The 23090-nt window shown below is 49.3% G+C and overlaps 1 protein-coding gene across 5 annotated transcripts; it reads left to right on the top strand.

The window, feature by feature from the left end:
* Positions 1 to 289: 289 nt before the first annotated feature.
* Positions 290 to 22425, top strand: rph3aa (rabphilin 3A homolog (mouse), a). Of its 5 annotated transcripts, XM_018748481.2 has the most exons (20): positions 317 to 351; positions 985 to 1049; positions 7970 to 8063; positions 8178 to 8189; positions 10043 to 10177; positions 10408 to 10537; positions 10767 to 10850; positions 11250 to 11382; positions 12232 to 12276; positions 12464 to 12658; positions 12843 to 13025; positions 13445 to 13524; positions 14217 to 14291; positions 14891 to 15000; positions 16902 to 17028; positions 17454 to 17510; positions 18974 to 19125; positions 19413 to 19494; positions 19680 to 19776; positions 19907 to 22425. In XM_018748481.2, exons 2-20 carry the CDS (start codon positions 995 to 997, stop codon positions 20035 to 20037), a joined length of 1977 nt encoding a protein of 658 aa, XP_018603997.2. In that variant the 5' UTR covers positions 317 to 351; positions 985 to 994; the 3' UTR covers positions 20038 to 22425. The 5 variants fall into 5 exon arrangements, with proteins under 5 accessions (XP_018604018.2, XP_018604011.2, XP_018603997.2 ...); XM_018748495.2 differs by lacking the exon at positions 985 to 1049 and having other exon boundaries at positions 299 to 351; XM_018748488.2 differs by lacking the exon at positions 8178 to 8189.
* The last annotated feature ends 665 nt before the right edge of the window (positions 22426 to 23090 follow it).

Genomic DNA, 23090 nt, shown 5'->3' with positions numbered 1-23090 from the left:
ATGTCGGGCGCCACGGAACCGTGGGATCACGGGGAGACCCCCGGCCAGTGGGAGGGTGGTCTTGGGGGGGCACGGCACGAACAGCCCCTGCCTGCCGAGGAGCCCACCGAGGCACCGGAAAGGGGGCAGAGCGAGGAGGAACCGCGCGCCGTAGCCCTTTGCTTCGCGATCAGTGGACGCGAGCTCGGGAGCCCAGCGCTCGAGCCGCCACGCGCCGCGCTCGCGCGCAGGGAGGTGGGGGGAGAGGGTGTCGGGGGGGGGGGGCGAGCGCGCGCGCCCCGGACTCCGGCGACGCAGAACGAGACCGCATCATTCGCAGAGATCCTCGAGCGCAGACACACCGATTCACAGGTAAGGGGGCTGAGCGCCGCGTCCGCGCCCCGCTGCTGGGTACCGCAGTTAGGCAGGACTGCGCCGCTGACCAGCGCGACGCGGCTTTTTACCAACTATTTAAAACAGCTTCTTCTTTCTTTGTTGTTATTCTTCCTGTTTGATTTGTCACACGACCAAAAAAAAAGATAAAATAAAAAATACAGCTGACGCTCTGGCTCCGGCAGAGCCGCTCGGATTTGATTTTTTTTTTTTTTTTTTTTAACGCGTCTTATTTGTGAAATGGAATTTAGTTTCCGGTGAAAACCCACGAGCGGCGACGTGCGCGGAGGGGAAGCGCGCGTGACATGATGTGGCAGAATGCGAGGCGCGAGGGCGCATTGGCGCGCGGGCGAGCGCCGCATTCCGCGCGCACCCCTCTTTCTTTCTCGGGGGGGGCGGGGGGGGAGAGGGGGTGCCCTCGCAAAAAACAGTGCCTGCGAAACGAGGTTTTCGTGGTAAAAAAAACTGGTGGAAGCGAGCCGCCGGCGGACTGCCGCTGAAAGAACGCGGCGGTTAACGAATTTTATTAGTGCACAATTCCGTAAACTCGTACAGAGCTCCATAAGTGTGACTGTGAACGTGAAGCTTTTCTTCAATTTCTCTTGGTTACAGAAGGGAAGAAATGAGAAAACGTGGGAAAGGGCTTAATTTACCTGTCGGGAGCCTTGGGGTGAATGGTAAGAGGACTGTCGGAGCCCACACCTGGAGAGGGGAGAGGATCCACAAAAATTGCAGCAGTAATTAATTTGTTTTCTCACTAAATAAATAAATAAATAAGGCTTGGGGGCGGGGGGCATATTCTTTGAGAGGGTCCAGAATTCCAAGCTGCGGCTCTTTTTCCTGCGGCTGTGTGATGTCTCAATCCTCCTTGTCGAAGTGCACACCCATGATTGAGTTCTCTCTTCCAGGTAGAGTTTGTGCGAAAACCTTTTCGCTGCTCTGTCGAGGCTTGTATGGTGAGGTCGAGGGGGATCTGCCCAAAAAACGTACCCTTCCCTTACCCTCCTGTTGTACCGCCTGAAGCTTCTGGGGTTCAGCTCTAAGGTCATTACAGAAATCGCTGTCGGTGTATGACCGCCAAGCCTCGGACTCCATTCCTTCGGGGGTACAATGTGGTGCCGGTCACAGGTCACGCTCGACACCCCCTGCTCATTTCTGGGGTGCTGTCCCACGCCGTCCGTAAGTAGATGGACGAGGAAGGGAGGAGCCCGTGGAAGCGGAGCGAAGCAGAAAGAAACCGGAGAGATGAGGACCGGAATACATCTGGGCCGAGGCTTCTGGGGGCCGTGTGTGTGTGTGTGTGTGTGTGTGTGTGTTTCAGTGGAATAAAGAAAGAAAGCATTTAGAGAGGAGATGTAGTAAAAGCGAGAGAGAGAGAGAGAGAGAGAGAGAGAGAGAGTCAGCGAGGGATCTACTTAAGCGCAGTACATCCTCTGTGTGATGGAATCTTTACATAATTTACAAGACTAAAGGATGGCAGGATCATGGGCCTGATCCAGCATCCCTTGCATCTATAATTTCAGCAAGGTACATCACCGTGAACTCAAACGTGCATTCTTAAGCAACCGTTTCCTATTTTTACCTCAACTTCTGTGCCTGGCTACTCCTTCCAATAATGATTTATTTAAACCGGAGGATACGTAATGGGACTTGAACCTGCCCCAGGGTGTCTCGTACATGTGTTCTGCTTCTAAGCTATGATGATTTTTATATTTTTCTCAGCGGTGGGTCGTGTTATTTTGTTGCGCTTTGCGTTTCGGGTGCCGGCTCCAGTGAGCTGCGATTCCTCCTGGCGCACGGATAGATTGGACACAAGGTGCGTCTTATTTGGGTCCATCACTTTGAGTAAAACGCTACGGTGTGATCGCAGCGGCTCTGCTTACCCCTCCCGTTGGAATGCGTCTTCTCACTGGGACGGTTTAAATGAGCTTCCCCCACGTATCCCGATGCGGCCCATGACACGGAATGGCAATGCTTTCACTTACGAGCACTTCTGGCAACTCGGAGAGGTGCCCCCTAGGGCCTGCGATGCCTTCTATGTGCTCTGCGGAGCTGCGGGGGCTCATTTCGGGCAAAATGCAAGAGTCGTAATTTAATCTCTAGATGTGGCGCAGGTCTTCCCTCGGAGCTGAACGGTTAGTGTTTTCTTTCTTTACTTGATGTGCATCACTTTGCCATGCTGAAATGGATTTGTCTGATTCACTTATGCTGGATTTCGCCCGATTGTTTTTGCCGTTTTGCCGTTCGCTACGGTCATGGGGCGTTAATATGCTAATGAGCAGTTTTGCTTTGCGTTAATTCTGCATAATATCCTTGTTTGGGTTCCCTGCCTCGTGCCTTTCGTCGGTATGTGGGACGGGGTGAGGTCGGTGAAGGGCAGGAGACCCCAAAGTGGGCCCGTCTCCCCTTGGCCCCCGCCGAAAATCACCGAAGCGTGGACGTGGATCGGCGCCCGTGACGGAACCGGCCTCTTCCTTGACTTCCCTTCTCACTCATGACTTGAGGCTGACTTTTTGTCACGCGCCAGAGCGAATCATAAAGGCAGATTTTTGTTATTATTTTTAGCCTTTGTTACCTGATACTTTTGTCCAAGGCCACTTGAAAGTTTTACCTATTTTTACGGCAGGGTGCTACCGGATCAACTTAGGGTAAGTACTTTGCTCAAGTCATATCCACGATTGAGGTGTGGATTGGAAGCTTGGCGCAGCATGGTGAATTCTTTTAATTTTGGGGAAATGAGCACTCTTTAGACATCCCATGCCCCAAAATTCATGGTATCTTCCATCCCAACCACATCACAGGTACATGTCCCAGTTTGGCCGTTGCGTCCGTCTCTCCCGTCTCAGAGGAGTTATGGCTTCAGGCAAGTGAAAATAGAGCGTCCAGCTCATCTGTCCCATCACTGCGTCACTTAGGGCGTTTACAGCATTTATGGCAAAAACAGGGTACACAGCAACTGGCACCCACAGCTGCTCCTTAACTGGATGGGATGGCGTGCTGTGACGCTTTAGCTCATGGACCCTCCGTGCGATAGACCTGTGGTGGAAGCTGGGGAGTGTTTGGACACGCTCATGGGCACCGCGGGAGCTCATCTGCATGCAGAGCAAGAAGGTAGCAGCCGCCAGACGGTCACAGGGCTCTTGGTTGCCACATGGATTTTAAGGTGAAGGCAATCTTGCCAAGTAGAGCAATGCTATTTTCCACATATCTGAAAAGCCGAACAGTAAATAAATAGTTCATAAATACCCCAGGGTGATGGCAATGACAAAACCTAGTTGTGCCGCTTGCTTAATGTCCCGGATCTGACTGTATGCAGCAGGACTGAAGAAACTGGCCCAGCATCTGTATCTCTGAGCTCCTCAAGTCCCCAAAGGCATCATGTGAACAATTGCGGTCAGAGGCCATAAATGCCTCGAACCACACTAGCTGTAGTGCTGCGAACCACAGTGGAACAGAGCCCAGATGTCGTAGACGGATTGATACCTGTCCTTATTTCGGGCCAGGGTGAGCACCTTCATCAAGGGGTCTTGGGTCCGCAGCCCGCTCAGCCTTCCCAGACGCCACCGTAGGAGCATCAGCCTTCGCTGCGAGCCGCTCGGATACCCCTTGAACCTCCACGCTGTCCCCCGTGCGCATCTGCCCATTAGCTGTGGAACCACAGGCTTTTCCTGTGGGCTTCATTGTCCTCACCCATGCGGGAACACCGATTCTCTGCAGCTGTGGCCCTCTTCACATGGAGCGAGCCGGATTGGGCTCGAGCACCAGCGCCACGTAGCTGCTCTGGATGACATCCATCAGCTTGCTCGGTGCTGCTCCTTAAGCTCTCCTAGACCTCTCATCTGCTCAAAGAGGCAGCCAGGAGATAAATTGGTTGCCGTTCCCCATAAGCTGGTAAACTGCCTCCCCCCCGTGCTCCTTCACAACACGCTGAGTTGACGGTGATGTCATTGTCTACTTTTTACCCTGCCTGACGAGTCGAGGGGGTTGGAGACCTTATGCCTTCAGGTAGGGTGGAGGGAAGGGTATGAAGTGTTTTAAATGAGGTCTTATACAGCCTTTCCGACGCCCTTCTTTTTTCCTGTGTTAGTGCAGAACTGATCTGCAGGCAGTGCGTGTCCAGGTTGGAGAGAATCGGCCGCCGCTCGGCTACGCGAGTGGAGCTCTGGGGGGTTTTCGTTGGCACCGTGTGTGTGTGGAAGAGATGTGACAGTGCACCCCGGGGCACATGCATGTTCAAGGGGTTTAGGATAGCGACCGGAACGGGGTCGGAGGCCGGTGACACGGAATCGGTGCGTGTACATGGGCGCGTGCTTGAGGGGCAGGCTGGGAAGCCGCGTTCGACGGATCCCGTGCGACAGGAGGCCTTGCCTCCTACCGCCTCACCGCAGCAGAGCTATTGCCCTCCCAACACCCGCTCCGAGAGCGGGATCCGAAGCAACATTTTCGCCACACAAGAAATGCTTACAGCCCTTTTTTTTTTTCCCTCCAGTGTTGCTTGTGTTGGTGAGGCACTCTGGGAAGGCTGTGATTAAAAGTACTACCGCTGATGGAGCAGCTATTGAGTGCTGGCTTTCAGTTGCTTAATTGCGTTTCTTACGGCATAATGAAGCAGGCTGCTCAGCAGTTCTGGGATACGCGGCGCGAGCCGACGGCCATCGATCCTGGTGGGCCCTCGTCACCGGGCGCCCGCATTTTCTAATTCCGCATCATAACTTTTCAATGGCCGACTCCTTACATCAAACGCTAATTGAAGTCCCTCTGGCGCGCTCTTTAACAGCGAGGTAGTGGTCTCCTCCAGCAATCACGGCGCACCGTATAACTGGTGCCACGGCTTTTCATCGCACTGGATCTGACCCGTCGGATGCTTCTGCCCTACGGTTTTGTGGAATCGTGAATCGGAGGTCAGCATCAATTCGTGCCTTCCTTTGCGGGTCCCTCAACCATCTGAATTTATCAAGAGTTCAGTACAAGACGAAGGCTTTAATTCTCTCCGGAAGAGCCTCGAGGACTCGGAGAGTACGGAGATTTGTGCTCCTCTCAAGGTCCCGAGTCGTAGGAAAGGACGTAAGCAAAACCCGAGACTTGTTGCAAGACACTGTACCTGTACAGTCGACTCAGGTGCTTTTCCTCTCCTCCGCATGACTCACATAAAAGGCCTAAATTAGCAGCGCGATGCTTGGCGCACTCGTCGTTTTTGTGCATAATAACTCAGCAGCCAGCTTTTCTTTGATCTTAGCATCTCATTACCCTATTTGAGAAATTTCTAAGTAATTGAACGCATTTTTGGTCACTTTCTTCATTTGGGAGCACGCGAACCCTGCAACCTTCGACTGCTTTCTGCTTCCGAACATCTCCCTTTTTGCTGCCATCGCTAGACAGACTGGATGGTGCAGAGTTGAGAGAAAGGCATGAGGGGAATGATTATGCATTTACAACAGACAACTAATGGACCTCCTCCGACTGTTCTTCCACCTGGCTTTGATCTGGGTTTTATTCGGGTTTACCGCTGTCACGCCCTCCTCTTACTCCCACGAGCCCTGTGCTCTGTGGCGTCTTTGTCAGCCGCAGGAAGACTCCTCAGCTGCCACCAGGAATCATGGAGATTCTGACTAAACAGATATGAAATCGTTCAGTATACTTGGATGCTGGCAGCCCCGAATCCCCTTTCGGAGATCTGAGCCGTCATGTCTACTGCGCGTCAAGTCTGGCTTCTTTTCTCCGAGACTCGCGGTTGGATTATTGCGGTAAACACGATGGCACCCAGAAGAAGCCGTAGCGTTCCCCAAGGATGGGCTCAGGGGCAACCATTTGTCATTTTGACATCCAGAATTAGAGAACAGCCCCAGCTCTTCGGAGGCTGGAGGGGAAGTGGACAGGCTGGGGGTTTCCTTCCTCCTCACCGCTCCCCTCCTTTAACTAGAAGCAGGGTTGGTAGAGAAACCACGTGGTTGCCCTCCAGGGCTGGGACGTCCCTGCGCTGGGGTGGTGGGCATAGACAGCTGGGTGACGGTCCCAGTGGAGGCTGGAAGATGAGTTCCCCTGTGAAAACAGACCCTCTGCAGAACTCTACATTTACCCATTAGCAGAGTAGCACTCCCTTCTCCTCCCTCCCTCCTTCGCTCTCATTCCCCAAACTGGCCTCCTAGTTACAGCCCAACTGCAGTCGCTTGTAGCAAAACACAAGCTTCATCGGTTTTTTCCTTTCTTAGCGCTCGCGTCCCTCTTCCTCCTCTGCCGCTTCCTCGTCCACCAGGTGACGAAGCCGCAAAGAGGGCCGAAAAGCCCGAGGTTTCCGGGCTCCTCCACGACCAGGGGGTCTCGCTCCGGTCCTTTCGACTGAGCGGCGCTCCCTTGGTCTGGATGTTTTCACCCGCGTCTGTCTCCCTCTCTCTTCACGTTTGTTCAAACAGCTGAGAAGGACCCTTGCCGCGCGGAGGGTGCGTTTGCGTGCCGGCAGCGCGGCGCGTAGCTCTCGGACGGGCGTGTCCGCGCTGAGCGCCGCTCTCCATCTGCCGCAGCTCACCTGTCCCAGGCAAACCAGCAGTCTCGTTGCCGCTGTCACCCTTTTGCTTGGCTCGACCGCTCCCTGCTCGCAACATTCTCGCACAATATTATTGGCTGCTGCTCAACTCTCTCTCAATTTAATACATCGGGAACATGGAGTTATTGCGCGTAAACGATTTTCCACGTTTCCGCGATCCTTTGTCGAACAGGGCCTGCGGCCGGTATCGCACCGTGGACGGAACAGAGGTCTTTTCCCGCGTCTCCGCACAACTGCGGGGGAGCCTGCAGTGAAACAAAGTGTCATCCGGCGGCTGTTGAAAATAATTTGCCGCTTCCTTATCGCGCTGAAAGCCGACGGCACTGTTTGCTAGCGGTAACAACAAACACAATTGGTGACAGGCCGCTTGGGAATGATGTATTCGCCATCTGAGGAATAGTGGCGGCGAGAAGTGCATTTTATCGCACCCGGCATATCAGCGTGAGGATAGGAGGCTGACAAAGGCCATCGGCGCTTTCTGCATAGACGCATCTGCCTTCTTTAATGGGCTGTGATTCAGTATTTAGTCACTCGATTTTTCCCCCCCGACTCTTTTTGACGTTTTTCTTAAATTATGCGGCTGCGGCACCGTAGAAATGAAGCACTAAATATGAATTTATCTAAACTTGGGAAAGTATACAGTTATTAATCTAGGGACATTTGACGGCCGGTGCACGTAAGCAAGTCATACTTTGCCTCCGTTAAGTGGTCTTCTCTAAATGTTTGTTATTCTAGCCCCAGAAGCCTATATATGGCTTTATGTGTGTAGCAAACCAGGACACATGGCTCCAGCTCTACTGTGAACTAATTTACAGTCTTTGATTTCAAAGACCCCTGAGAGAAGCCTCATATCATGTTAATTGGCCTGTTCTGTTGAAGGCTACCGAGCTTGGGGGAGGATGGCGGTGCACATTTATGGTTAATCAGAATCTATACGCTTTCTGCGACGATCCTTTAAGTGTGGTTGTTGGGTTTGCGCAAGACGCCTCGCTGTGGACCGCGAGCTCCGTGAGTCATCGCGTATGAAAGCGTCCGCCCGCCCGCCTTTCCTTGCAGAGCCGACTATTACAGGCATGACGGACACCGTCGTGAGCCGGCGCTCGGACCAGTGGGTCAGCCTCGACGACAGACAGATGGGGAGGCACGGGAGGTGAGTGCATTCCGCTGTGACAATGATGCATGCAAAACTGCCATTTACAGACCACGCTGGGGTCAGGCATTAACCGCCCACTTCCTTTCTTCTTCCGTCTCTTTCCTGGCACAGTGATAAGGACCAGTGAGTACAAATTCACCCTTGTTTTCCCCCTCCGTAGCATGCTCGCATTGACACGTGTGGGCCTGCATTTATGAGTGCATCGCGTGTTTGTTTCCGTGTGTTTCGGCACGTGAACCTGTGCGTGCGCACGCACGTGTGTACGCCTCCATCAAAGCGGAGTTCCGCTCCGCTCGTCGCAGAGCTTCGGCTCACCTTCCAGCCAGAGCGGACGCGGGTGAGGTGACCCTTCGCGGGCTGGATCGGTGGTGGCCATCTGGGTGCCCTCTTTGTATCTCACCTTCATCGCTTTAGGAGGCGCTTTTCCCCCAAAGCCACGTAAGAGTGAGGTCTTACAAAAGTGTCTTTCACGACAAAGAGCTATAGATACAGACACGCCATTACTGAAGTGCAGTTAGTTTGTCGGATGCCGCTGCTTTTTTTTCCTGGCACACATGCGGATTTACCTAGCTGATCAGGAGAGAAATTAATCGGAAAGCGATGGACCCTTCTTCAATGCTGGAGGGGATTCGGCAGTTCTGAGGGAGTGAGGAAGTTTATTCCATCGCATTGAAGCCAAAGTGGAGAATTCACAGGCTTTCCATTTCGAACCCCTTGCGAATGGGATGAGCAAGTGGTCGTAAGGTGTAGGAGCACAGATTTCTTGCTGGGGTGAAGGGACTGATCATGTTCTGTAGGTGTCAGGTTGGTGATCCTTTGACTGTCTTGTAGGCTTGTAGAGTCTTGAACTTGATACGGGCATCTACAGGAAGCAAATGGAGCGGGTATACATGGGAACACCGTGGTAGGTGAAACATCTCGTGCGGCGACATTCGGAATCGGCTGGAGAGGTTTGACGGAGGAGGCCAGGAGACCAGACAGGCGGGTGTTGCAGTAGTCCAGGCGGGATACCACCATGGCCTGGACCAGGAACTGTGTACACTGTGCTGTCGCATATGGACAGGAGGAATCTGCAGGATCAGGTTGTGGCTTTAACATGCTGGGGGAAGAAGAGGTTTGAGTCAGTTGTTATTCTCAGGCTCTTGGCTGGAGAAGCAGGTGAGATGAATATTGCCAGTTTTGTAGAGTTCGCAACATATGTAATGGACCCGCTGGCAGATGGAGGATCTTCGTCTTAGGAGGACTGAGCGGTAGATGGCAGTTGGTCCTCTAAGTACTGCGAACCCTCGAATTACAGACTTCACTGGGACTGACAGTTGATTCACTACTCAAAGTGTGTGAGTTAGGGACCGATTGTACAGATGTCACTGCCGGTTTGGGGAAAAGAGGAAAAACTGTATATCAGCTGGATAATTCAGAGCTACATCATCTTTACCAGCTTCCTACTTTGGTGCCATAAATGATTTGTAACGCCACCAAAGTAAAACTCAAAAACACAATTTATTTTAGTTGACGGAGGTGGCGCGGCGGCTCAGCAGGTTTGGCCGGGTCCCGCTCTCCGGTGGGTCTGGGATTCAAGTCCTGCTTAGGGTGCCTTGCGATGGAGTGGTGTCCTGCTCTGGGTGTGTCCCCCCTCCCCCTCCAGCCCTCCGCCCTGTGTTGCTGGGTTAGGCTCTGGTTCGTCGTGACCCTGCTTGGGGACAAACGGTTTCAGACTGTGTGTGTGTGTGTGTGTGTGTGTGTGTGTGTGTGTGTGTGTGTGTGTGTGTGAGGGGGTGTGTGTGTGTACTTGTCCCTGTAGGACATCTAGCTTCTGCTCATGCGAAGTGAATCTGTCGCAAACCCGCGTGCTCGGTCCCCAGGTGTGTGCTTCAGCATGCCATTTTGCATGCGCGCTCTGAACTCGGCGTTCACGTGTCGGGTGTGAGCGTGCGCGTCCTTTCTCACCCCGTATCGCTGCTCCGCACGGTTGGCAGGGCCGGTCGGACGATGCAGTCGACCCCCTGCAATGGACCCCAGGCGGAGGAGCTGACGGACGAGGAGAAGGAGATCATCAACGGCGTTATCGCCCGGGCGCAGCAGATGGAGGCTGCGGAACAGGACAGGATAGGGTAAGACGGTGGGCTGAGGTCGGCTCCGCGGAGCTTTTCCGGAAGCTTCTCGCCACGGGAACGTTTCCTCCGTTTCCCTGCTAAACATAATCATGCAAAGACGGGGCTTGGAAAATACGAAGCGAAAGGGGCAGTTTGTGCTGAACGATGGACGAGTGAGGTTTTGTACGGCTTTTACGCGGACGGGTTCCGCCGGGTGCTGACGATGACCCTCGACTCTGATCGAGCAGGCGGCTAATGAACCGGCTGGATGACATGAAGCGGACGGCCCGCGGGGACGGTGTCTCCTGCTGCCTGCTTTGCGGGGAGCGGCTGAACGCACTGGGGGTCAGCGCAGTGGTCTGTGAGGATTGCAAGAAGGTACTGGAAAAAATCTCTGTTTTCTTTCCATATAATGTTTGACGAACCGATTGATTCTTGAAGGTGACGGCTGTGAAAAGAGCGTTTATGAATTGCTTCCCCACAATCAGTTCGTTTCACAAGTCTGAAAAATACCGTCCTAACTCCAGCGCCAAGAGCTGGAGGCTCGACGGACGAACTTTTCGCGGACCATCCCTCCCGACGCTCAGTGTTTCTTTACCGCACGCAGAACATGTGCACCAGCTGCGGGGTTCAGAAGAACAGCCGAAGCCGCCCGGTATGGCTGTGCAAGATCTGCAGCGAGCAGAAGGAGGCGAGTTTGCGCTTTTCATTCGGCAGTACGCACGCCCCGCAGCTTTTCTGCATGATATTTGTTACCTACCTGTTCCTCGCAAACAGCTTTCGCGGCAACGTAAATGGCCAGAAGCTGAATGTTAACGCGGCTCCAGATGTTCTGAAAAATGATCCTATGGGTCCAAGTTGACCGGCCCTAGATTTTTACCTCGTTTAGTTTTGGCGGCCCCTTGCCGCGATGCCCGGGACAGCACACCTTCCGTTACAGCGCCGCGAGCGCCCCGAAATGTTGCCAGCTGGCACAGGCCTCTGGGCTGAGATGCCAGGTGACATGACAGCTATTGTTTGTGCGTAATAATTGCTGCCGTTCCTACTTCCCTGCTACCGTTATCGAATTTTCCCTCACTTGTTGCCGTAGGTGTGGAAGAGGTCTGGAGCCTGGTTCTTCAAAGGCCTACCCAAGCAACTAGTGCCATCACCCATGCCCATATCAAAGCCGAAGGAGTCCGGCTCCCAGAATTCACCGGGGAACTTAAGGATCCAGGGTGGCGGTGAGCCAAGAGCACATTATCTGCTCATGCCGGAGAGTTGTACAGCCGCATTAATGCTAACAGGCCATCTAAACTGAGTTTGATTTCGTAAGCTTGTATACAGTAACCCCCCCCCCCCGCCACACACACAGCTATGGTCAGGGCCGTATCCCCTTTATTACCACCCTGTCGGTTTTGTTCTTTACCATTTGTAAGCAATTCAATTTGACAATTACTGACTTGTGAGTATTTTTGTATTATAACTAACATAATATCACCACACACACACACACACACACACACACACACACACACACACACATATTGTCTGAAGCCGGTTATCCCAAGCAGGGTCGCAGCAAGCACAGGGCACAAGGCCAAAGGGGGAGGGGACACAGCCAGGACAGGACACCGGTCCATCGCAAGGCACCCCAAGCAGGGCTCGAACCCCAGACCCACCAGAGAGCGGGACCTGGCCAAGCCCACTGCGCCACCGCACCCGCTTCGTAATATTATCGTATACAGTTAAAAGTGACAGTATTACAGCGATTACATTCCTGAGACACTTTGTAGACTCTCCTTCATTCATCTTCATACAACACCTTTGAAGTGTTCATAACAATTCCTGCTGGTACCCACTGGATATCTCACTTGCTATAACATAATACAATTACAGTCCAGGGCAGCAGACAGGAAGCTGCGGTAGAACCAGCATATCCACAGAGGAGTAGCTGTGGGAATTATGGATATAATGTGATGATTAAGCGTATGGTTTGAAATAGCTCATCGCATCGGTGTTTCATGAGGGGTGCGGCTTTGTTCGGAGCTCAGCGCTGCATCCATGTCACTTTCCCTCCCTGTGTGCCCTAGTCCCGGCGGAGAGTCGCGCCTCCATTGCTGAGCAGCCAAGTGAAGGTGAGCGTTCTCTGACCTCACCTCTGTCCAGCTTCAAGCACCAGCTGACACCCAGCTTCTCCAACACTTTAACCATCATGTGTGTTCTGCACATTATAATAGCAGGGTGAATGAGCAGCTACAGAAACGCATGTGTGTGTGTGTGTGTGTGTGTGTGTGTGTGTGTGTGTGTGTGCGTGTGCTTCAGCTGCTGGACCCCGTAGCCAGGGAGTACGCCCCTCTGTGGCGCCCAAGCCCACCGAAGTGCACGCCATGTCCGGTGGAGGTTCTTCCTGTCCAGAGGAGGCCAATGAGGTTCAGCCGAGCTCTGTGGTGAAGAGGTCTGACCCAGTCCAGAGCTCCAGGCCCCCTCCGGTGGCAGCTGCCCCTGTGACCCACCAAGGTAAGGGCAAGCCTTACCCAACGGCACTGGTCTCCCCCCCCCCCCCCCCAACATGTTTGAAGAGAGTCTCATTTTTGCTCGATGAAAGCATTACTCTGCTTTCGGCTGAGCGCTCTGGGGTTTGGGGACGGGTCGGTTGATTTGACATTAATGGAATGTGTACGTGCGCTCGCGTTCCGCCAAGCGCCCTCGTCTGAGGTCGACAGCAACTACTTCACCCCGGCTCAGCGGGAGGAGAGAGCGCCTCCTGCAGTCCTGGAGGAGAGGAAACAGCCAATCTCCTACAACCCTCAACCTGCTCGACATCAGCCGCTGCCTCCGGATAAGGAAGAAGAGGAGAACAACAGCTATGACTCAGATGAAGCCAGTAAGAGGACAGTCACCCCTTGGCCCTCCGCAAACATCAGCTCAGTTGAGATTCAAAACAGCAAAGTTTGGTGCTGGGCTCATATTAAAAAAAACCCCGCAAAAACATGGCAAAATGCATGTCTCGGGAAGCATTATTTCTGTATTCTGTTAAACTCCTCTGGATGCAGTGATTTAAAACATGCAGGACAGGATATTTCTTTCAACACTTATCAGATACATCAACATTCGGCTATTTGTTAGCAAATACTGTTGCAATATTATTCAAATTACGATTTGCATTTCTTTTATTAGATATTATTAGATTTTGTTTGCTATATGTCTGTGACCAGTATCTGCTCATTGGCTGGATGGACTGTGTACCACCTCCTGCCCAGCTGTGTGTCCTCGCTCTCATTTGATGCTGTCCCTCCGTTCCAGCCACGCTGGGCTCCTTGGAGTTCAGTCTGATCTACGAACAGCAGAATAACAGCCTGCAGTGCTGCATCATAAAAGCCAAGGTGAGAACCTTGCACCTTCCCGCCAGCCAGAGCGCAGGTACCTTGCAGTGTGGTGGCACCTGACCAGCATGCAACCCATCTGTGACCTTTAAATGTGAGACAAAGAATGAAGACGGCGATGGAAAAGCACCTGAGAATCCTACCCGTCTCATTATCTGTCTGGAAAAAACCCAATGCGAACACACAAACTGGGCTAAAGACAGGACAGACTCACCATGTGGTGCTTCCACATGTCACTGGTGACAGGATCTTATCCATTAACACGTTAATACAGTGCAGCTTGAAAGTATGTGAACCCATTGCGTCCCTTAGTTTTACCACGGAATGGTCACTGAATGACAATCAGTGTTTCTCATGTGACATAATAGGTGGGTAATGATCAATTCCATATGTTGCTTTAGAGGAAATCGTGTGTGTGGTAGAAACACACAAGTAGTGCAGGTGTAAAAATAAGTGAAGACCAAGTTTCATTGGTTAAACCGAGTAGGTGAGTAGGATCAGGTGTGTGAATCATCGTCATCATTTATTCATTTGCGGAGTTTAAGATGTAACATTTAGATTTTATGCTTATTTTAATAACTTATGCAAGAGTAACTACCGTTACTATAGGGTTCACATGCTTTTGTGCAGCACTGTATTGCTAAGGAATTCGGTGAGAGTGGTAAATGATCGGTGTTTCGTTCCGCCTCCAGGGACTCAAGCCGATGGACTCCAACGGCCTCGCTGACCCTTATGTCAAGCTGCACCTGTTACCTGGTGCTAGCAAGGTGAAGGCTGTCGCAGCGCTGAAGGGGACACACGGCTACATGTTACAGTGCACTGCAGAAAAAGTGGGATCCTGTGTGAAGCACAGTGGTTTGCGTTAGTCTCTTTAGATTAGAAGGTTGCTGGTTCAAATCCCACCTGCTATCGTAGTGCCGTTGAGCAAAGCACTTAACCATCAATTGCTCCAGTAGGAATGACTCGGCTGTATAAATGGATAAGTTATTGTAAGATGCGAGGGGTGCGGTGGCTCAGCAGCGCAGCGTGTTTGGCTTGTGCCTGCTCTCTGGGGAGTCTGGGGTTCATGTCCCGCTTGGGGTGCCTTGCGGTGGACTGGCGTCCCATCCTGGGTGTGTCCCCTCCCCCTCTAGCCTTGCACCCTGTGTTGCCGGGTTAGGCTCCAGTTCACCGTGACCCCCCTTGGCACAAGCGGTTTCAGACTGTGTGTGTGTGTGTGTATTGTAAGATGCTTTGAAAAAAGCATCATCTGAATGAATAACGGCAAATATTGTCAATAAGAGCAGTGGAGGGGGAGGAGCACCATATCTTTCCTATAAGTGATCAATGAATCTTTCTCCTCTTCCCCGTACCATTTTTGCTTCAGTCCAACAAGCTTCGCACCAAGACCCTGAGAAACACGCGCAACCCCGTGTGGAATGAGACGCTGGTGTACCACGGCCTCACCGACGACGACATGCAGCGTAAGACACTCAGGTACTCACTCGGATCAGCGGTGCGGGTTTTCATGCCGGGCCCTCGGATTGGGCACGCTCGACACCCACTTTGGATGCGGGATAAAGAACAATCTATACAGTACAGTGCCGTAAAAAAAAAAAAGTATTTACGTCTTTCTATTTTTCGCAACTTTTTCTCCTTAAATTTGATCAGATCTTGCTGTCAGTTCCAGTAGTCCACGAGCGGAGCTTAAGAGAGTTACAAACGACACCAGTATTTTTAATGTCATTTCCTAGGTGTGGAAGATAATGAAATGTGCAATTATAGGAGCGGAAAATTAATTGCCCCCAAACTTTAATTAGCCTAAATAAGGGAGTAATTAGTCAGGTGTTGGAATACACTGAGGCCTGATTTGGGACAGCCTTCCTCGGTATAATTTTCAAGTGCTTAAAGCCTTATTAGCAAAAGTCAAGTTGGTGAAACGCAGAGGAAAATTGCAGAAATTTCTGAAGACTTCCGTGACAGCTTGCCGAGGCCTGTCAAGTCCGGTTAGGGTTACACAGATATTCCTAGGACTCTGAACCTTAACTGAACCGCGGTCAGAGCCATACTCATGAAATGGGGAATGGTTCAAACGCCCGTCTCGACTCGCCCCGCTGTGCATGAGTCCTCAATTAGAAAGTGACCGTGCGGAAATGGGATAAACAGCTGAATGGCAATGCAGAAACCCCCACTCCCTAAAAAGAACGCGAAAGCCTCTCTGCAGTTCGCCAGAAGCACCTGGATGTCTCTCAAGACTTGTAGAAGAAAGTCCTGCGCTCTGATTAATCAAAAGTAGAGCTTTTTGGCTGACGTGGACCCAGCATCTCGGAGGGTGAACCTTCTACCAGCAGATAAGCACAGTGGTGACAGTTGGATGGTTTATGTATTTTTGGCTACCAGAGGACCTCACCAGCCTTATCGCTGAAAGAACCATGAATTCCTTGATATTTGAGAATAACATCAGGCCGTCAGTCTCGGAGTCACAGCTGAAATGCAGCTCGCTCGTGCAGCAAGACAGCGATCCCGGACACGCAAACATGTCAGCATTACGATGGCTGAGAAAAATAATCTTAGGGAAGGGGCATGATATTATCCTGACCCGAATCCCATCGAGATGTTGCGGCAAGACCCGAAAAGAGCTGCTCATCCTCAAAAATATGCAAATGTTGCTGAGGTAAAAGAGTTTTCGCACAGACGAGACTTTTTCACAATCTTTATTGCGCACTTCTATTATCTTTCACCAAGGTACTGACATATAAACAATATTGCTGTAACTTTTTTTACTCTCAGGCTCCACTCATATAGTAATAAAGCTGACAAAAAAATTGATCTGTTTTAATGTTAAAAAGTTGCAAAAATAGACATTATTGGAAAGTGAAAATACTTTTTCAGAGCGGTGTAGTTTACTGGAGGATAGGGTTGTATTACACTTCTTTTGGTGGCATGGTGGTGCAGCGGGTAGCGCTGCTGCCTCAACGTGTCTGGCCTGTTCAGGAGAAGGTTTGAATCCAAGTCAGTCTTTGTCATGTTTGTATGCTCTCCCCGGGGCTTTCTGTGTGGGTTTCCTCTGGTTGCTCTGGTTTCCTCCTACAGTCCTTAAGACATGCAGTTTAGGTGATTGGACATTCTAAATTGCCTGAATGGTGTTTGTACCCCTGCCCTTGCCTAGTGCCCAGTGCTTCCACTCAGGGTCTGGATTGATGCGACTCCCATCAGGACAAGCGATTAACAAAAGTGAATGACGGAGAACACTGTAAATGGCAGTATCGTGTTAAGATCTTTTCAAGTGCTCGTGAGTTGCAGTCCCAGCTGAAACTCTTCATACCAGAATGAAAACGGTTAACACGACATAGGTTAATTGTAATATGAATAAAATTTTTATGAATGTCCCCGGACAGATTGTCTGTCTGTGACGAAGACAAGTTTGGACATAATGAGTTTATTGGGGAGACACGGGTCCCCCTGAAGAAGCTGAAATTCAACCAGAAGAAGAACTTCAACGTTTGCCTGGAGAGAGTGATCCCAGTAAGATCCAAGCATATAAACATAAGCCCTACCCCAGCCCCAGTACATCCCAGTCCCCATGTCCCATTCCGCCACTACGCCTTCTTGCACGTAAAAGAGATGTTCATAACGGCAGGAGATGTGGAGCACAGTGAAATAAATAGGTTTGTTTCCAGAGGGATGCTGTATACTGTGCATGTACAGCTGTTAAATAATTAAAATAATTATATAATAAATCACTGTAGTCCACTGGCCCTTGGGTGTTGCAAGGATTTGTAGTTTGTGTTTTTTTTTTTTAATTATTGAAATTTAAAAAAAAAAAAAAAAAAAAAAAACTTCAGTTTATGCAGTGGAATTAATGGCTTTCTTCTTTGAAAGTAACTCAATCTCAAGAAGAGATTGTCAGTTTTCATGTGTTTCCATGGTGACTGTGCCCCCTTTCTCAGATGAAACGGACAGGGACTGCAGGCTCAATGCGTGGCATGGCACTCTATGAGGAAGAGGTAAGAACCACTCAGCACACCCATCCCCCACTTAACGGCATCCTGTGCAATTACCACACATGTATGCAGTAAACCTCGCTGTCACATTCTCAACCAGCGATAATCGTCACTCAATTTCAGTCTGATATCACAACTGAAATGTTATTATTTTTGTTGTTGTTAGAATTTAGCCGATGCTTTTCTCCAAAGCGACTTACAATGTTCAGCTACTCGCAGCAATTTACACTTGTGTTCATCTGCGTAATTTTCACTGGAGCAATTCAGGGTACGCACCTTGATCAAGGGTACTACAGCAGGAGGTGGGATTCGAACCTGGGTGCTTTGTGTCCTGTAATAAACTATAAACATTTAACAATTAATTTGGTTATTGAAATCACTGTAAAAATGCGTTTTATTGCAGAGCAGGGCTGAGGATGTGTGAAATGTATGACTTATTCCCCCTCCCTTCATGCTGCCACGTGTATGTGGCCACACGCAAGAGCCACAGTTACATAAACAGCTTTAATAACCTCAGTAACCTTACACTAGCATAAATAAAGCCTTAATCTCACAATCAGACGACCATCTAAAGTCAGACGTTATGACAGCATAGTGTCTGTGTGCTTTGTGGAGTAACGTAGGTGGAGGTCTTGGAATATGTGTTGGATTTCTTAATATCATAAACATTCATGAGCCAAGTTATGAAAATGTCTCTATTCAGTGTACTATGTGTTTGTGGCGTAGACTTCGAATCACTGCGGCCCTGTGTTGGACAAGCGGTTGTTTACACAGTGCGACTGAATGAAAATATAGCAAGAAAAGACAAATTAGAAATAATATTAACAGACGAGCAGTTAACTTTACATATAGCTACAAATTAGAAATAATATCTGCGTTACGAGACTAGACATTAGTGTTGTTACGCGTAAAATGTCGTGTATATTGGTTTTTAAATTCATTTCGGATGGCACATTTTTCATCTGGCAAGCAATTGTATTTTTTCTCATAAGAAATAATGCCAGTTTCATCCCCTCACAATGGGAATTTGGTTAACTGGGTGATTTCACGGAACAAATTAACCCCATTAAGCAAAGGATGACTGTATTTTTAATGAGTCCTCTGCAGGGAATACTGTTTTTTCCGCCAGGATCACTTTCTAACTGTCCCTCCCCGAGACGCAAGGGTCACTGTACACTTCTGCTCTGGCATGAGTAGCGTCGCTTTTGATGAGCACCGTGCAGCACTATACATGCATACACTGTGTTTTTACTCATATGGGATTTGTTGAGTTCTGCTCTTACACTGTGTGTTATTTGAGTTTGTGTATTGCTCTAAATGATGAACTTACGATCTCATGAGCGATGTGGTCTTGAGTTTTGATACGAAATTGTGCACAGCAAAGTACCTTTCATACGACAGCCATACTGTGGTTTATTGCATGAAATCTGATGCTCGTCATGGTCCTGTCTTGTGTTGGGTCCCAGGTGAAGGAGACTGGCGAGGCAGAGGAACGAGGCCGCATCCTTATCTCGCTCATGTATAGCTCCCAGCAAAGCCGGCTCATCGTGGGCGTGATCCGATGTGTTCACTTGGCTGCCATGGATGCCAATGGCTACTCAGATCCCTTTGTTAAAATGTGGGTACCGCAGGCTTCGAAAAGAAAACCCCTGCTTTATTTCGTCAGATGATACAATACAATACAAGAAATCCGCATCTAGATGTTGGTGTCTCAGTAGAAGTATTTTCCTGGAATGCTCAGGTCAAATGGCTCAAGGTTTTTCTCATATGCAAAAGTGTCTGATTATGAATTCTTGATTTATATTCTGCAGCTCATGAACTTTAAGCACAGTCCAGTCTAGTCTTATTCTCTGGACAGCATTAGAAATGGAGGATAATGATCTCTCATGTTCCCCTGTATGACAGCTGTCTGAAGCCAGATATGGGCAAGAAGGCAAAGCACAAGACCCAGATCAAAAAAAGGACTCTGAATCCAGAGTTCAATGAGGTAAGCGCCTAACTTGTGAGTTTAAAAAAGTAACAGAAGAAACATGGTTTTGCAGCATAACTCCATTGACTGAACCTAAACATCTAGCGTCATGTCATTTTCACACCACATTGTTGGAGTTTGTATGTCTTTGGCTCAACTGGGTTTCTTCGAGTTTTAACATGTGATGCGTTGGTGTGCGACAGGAGTTTGGCTATGACATTAAGCACAGCGATCTTGCCAAAAAGTCACTGGACATCTCCGTATGGGATTATGACATTGGGAAATCCAACGACTACATTGGTAAGGTCTAAAGAGCATTGTCAAAGAATCCAGTTGTCTCCCGTGAAGGCACTTCCTTTCTGTAAGGAAGACTGCTTTCACTGCAGGTCTTACCCCATTGACGGTCTTGTCTCTGTCACAACTCCTGCAGGTGGATGTCAGCTTGGCATCACAGCCAAGGGAGAACGCCTGAAGCATTGGTACGAGTGCCTGAAGAACAAGGACCAGAAGATCGAACGCTGGCATGCCTTACTGAACGAGAACCACGTTTCCAGTGACTAGGAATGCTGCCGACCCTGACCGCAGCTCTGCCTCCCTACCACACGACCTCATATCTTCTTTGCATGTACATCCTCAGGGTGCACACTCGATATTTTTGTCTTCCGGTCACGCTGGGGGTCAGCTTTCCATCTGTTCGGCCACATCTCTGCCCGTTACGTTCGATCATCGCTTACGTGCCATCCTCCCACTGGATTTAAACGCCCTGCACAGCCTCTCCCCCGCAACGAATGCACATGGACCGACGCTAGTTTCACCCTCCCGAACAATAACGCGTAGTTATTCGCAGTGGGAAATATTACCGCAGAGACCGTTCACCTTGTCCCCTGGTTCTGTGAATCCCTTTGTGCTGTAAGTCCTTTTTGGGACAAAAAGAGGCACCCAGGAGACAGCGGAACAAGGGTTTTCCCTGCCAGTGACAAGGAGCTCCTCTGTTCCTCCAGTTTCTAGTTGGGTGTCTCTAGTTAGTGAACGTTCACCGAGTAGACGGAGACCAAAAGTCTATTTTTCTCATTGTGAATGTCAGGAGCATCTGTATAACTTTTGGCGTTATGATGTACCAGTTATCGACTACTGTGTCTCTATGAAACAACATGCTGTCGTGCACTTGAAAATTGCTCTCGGAAAAACACGATTATCAGTTATGTTAGTTTGTAATAAGAAAGTCTGTCGGAATTGATGTTTTGATACGTGAAGAGGTTTTGCTTGTCGTTCCTGTTGACAATATCGATATTATCACGTAGTTAAAAAGTCTCTAGCAAGATGTCAACGCAAACATAAATTAAAGCGGATTGAAAAAAAATGTGCTGCTTTCTGATAGTGGGCAAAATATTCAGGTGTATTGTTAAATGGCGTTACAAATGTGGCTTTTGTGAAATGAACAGGAGCATCTGACTATAGCCTTTAATGTCACTCGCAGCTAATTGTGCAGCATATTCTGTCTTGCAACAAGTCACAGTTACAAAGTGAATCACCGTTCTGCAGTTCCTTGCTCGTCGTACATCTCGCTAATAAGAATGCGAAGTAATATAAACAAAAAGCTTTGAAAATTCAAAGAAAACTGCGAAAAGGTTTTGGGATTTATTCGAGGGCTCTGTGCCATGTAGCTCTCTTAGAAGGAAATTATTTTTTAGCAGCATGTACAGGAATGAGGGTTAAATATCTGACGCAGCGCTCTTAGTGTTCATTGCTCTTTACTCCCGGATTTACGAGTCAAACGATAGCGGTGAAACTCGAAGGGTACGCAAAACACTTGGGAATCTGAACCTTGTTATGGCTACAACTGTTACAAAGCACACGCGCTCAAAAGTTATTTATTAATACATTTTGCATTGACCTTGATCATCGTTCAACGGAAATCTGTCCGATGCGTTGCAGAATTTATTCATATTCAAAGTAGCAGTGTATTCTCGGTATTTTTCGTAGAAATATTGGTTTGTTTTCCCTTGGGGACATAGCAGTTTGTGTTTTAGACACCGTTGGTAGTTTGCATCTATATTCTGAGATTAGAATGTGTGTCAGCCTGCTGTCTCGGTCATCTGTCCGGCACCAATCGGCGGCTGTGCATCAGAGTTGGAAATCGTCCCTTTTAAGTTCCCGTCTTTACCCCGCCAGACCCCCGATGGCCACCGCGCTTCCCTCCCCTGCATGTTGCACGATGACATGCGAACGGACAGCTGTCCGTCACTGGGACTCGGCCTTTCACCTTCCCCTCCGACCGATCGCGGACGCTCGGCCGTGCGCCTGACGGCGATGGCTGCAAAGTCGACGAAAGCACAGCCTACAGCGCGACGGCCTGAACCCTGAAATTGATGCACCTTGTGAGATGTTGAAACCTAATGCATGAGGATCCTCTGCTTTGTGATGTGTAGGTGGAATTCTTGACTTTCACCTTCTGCAGTTCAACTCTCCCCTTCTCTCCCACATACCCTTGAGAAGGAATAAATTCCTTATCTCGTATTTTCTGTGCAAATGTTCGGGTTTTTTTCTTCACTTCCTGCTCCCTGCACCCTAGTGAACTTTTTGGTTGAGTGTAATGTTATCTGACTCAGATAGCTTTTTGATCCATGGAGGAAAAAAAAAAAAAAAAAAAACTTTTAGTATTATTTCTGGGTGCTTCCAGTGTCTTGTGTTTTGTTCCATTGGAGAACTGCAAGTCCCTTAGTGAAGACAGAAATTGTGGGATGTTAGTAAGGTACTTAACATGAATGACATTCTGATGGTCGTCATATGTGCTTGTGTTTTGTGTCCGTGAAACAGAAAATAGATTTTATTTTGAAATATGCTCCATGTATTAGAATGGGGTGGGAGGAGTTTAAATGCCTGTACGTTTGCAACAAATTTCGCATGTACAGATTTTGGTATCTGGTTGACACATACTAATAAAGAAAATCGATGGAAATGATCACGCGCTCTGGCTTCCGTCCTTTCTCTGAAAACACCAGTCTGTATGCTAAATTCTCTCTATTAACTTTAATGTAATTTGCTGAACTGGCCATATGCTTGGTTATGATTGTAGATGTGCTGTCATAATCGCTACCATTTTATTATTGCATAAATCGGTAATATAAAAACATGTCAGGTATTGGGGGACCGACCAAAAATGTATGCAATTCTACTCGGAGGAGTTAAGAACAAATAGCCACACCCTGAGACACACCTGTGGCAGGGGATGGAACTGAACGAATACGCACCCCCTCTCTCAACTGAATTTCATAATGATGACCAGCTGCTGCTGGCTGAGATGGACTTTTTTTGAGCAGCTGGTCTGAGAAGTTTTTGGGACAGTTTTTGGGGAGTATTTGAAGGGTCCAGAAGGATTCCTTTGGGCTGACCTCGGGTAACGTCCCTCACGGCTAAGCGCTCTTCGGATTGATCGAACTAGTCTCGCTACTGCCGAAGATCTGTCTTTGATCATACGATAAATAAAATAAAATAACCCGGGGTTGGTGTTGTGCGAGACCTGTTTTTCGTTGCTTTTAGGTTTGTGTTTCTTCCTTTGAAGGGTCCATGTCCCTATTTTGTTTTTGGCTTTTCCTCAATAAATAAGACCTTTT

This window comes from Scleropages formosus, chromosome 6, assembly GCF_900964775.1.
Source record: "Scleropages formosus chromosome 6, fSclFor1.1, whole genome shotgun sequence".
NCBI lineage: Eukaryota > Metazoa > Chordata > Actinopteri > Osteoglossiformes > Osteoglossidae > Scleropages > Scleropages formosus.
The sequence above is the reverse complement of the archived record's forward strand: the minus strand, read 5'-3'. Positions and strand labels throughout refer to the sequence as shown.

Bases quoted from the DNA above. Each gene is read 5' to 3' on its own strand.
- rph3aa (XM_018748481.2), top strand. From the start codon at position 995: ATGAGAAAACGTGGGAAAGGGCTTAATTTACCTGTCGGGAGCCTTGGG. The intron at 11,383-12,231 runs GTGAGCCAAGAG...TGTGTGCCCTAG, and splicing joins CTTAAGGATCCAGGGTGGCG to TCCCGGCGGAGAGTCGCGCC. The intron at 17,029-17,453 runs GTAAGATCCAAG...CCCCTTTCTCAG, and splicing joins GCCTGGAGAGAGTGATCCCA to ATGAAACGGACAGGGACTGC.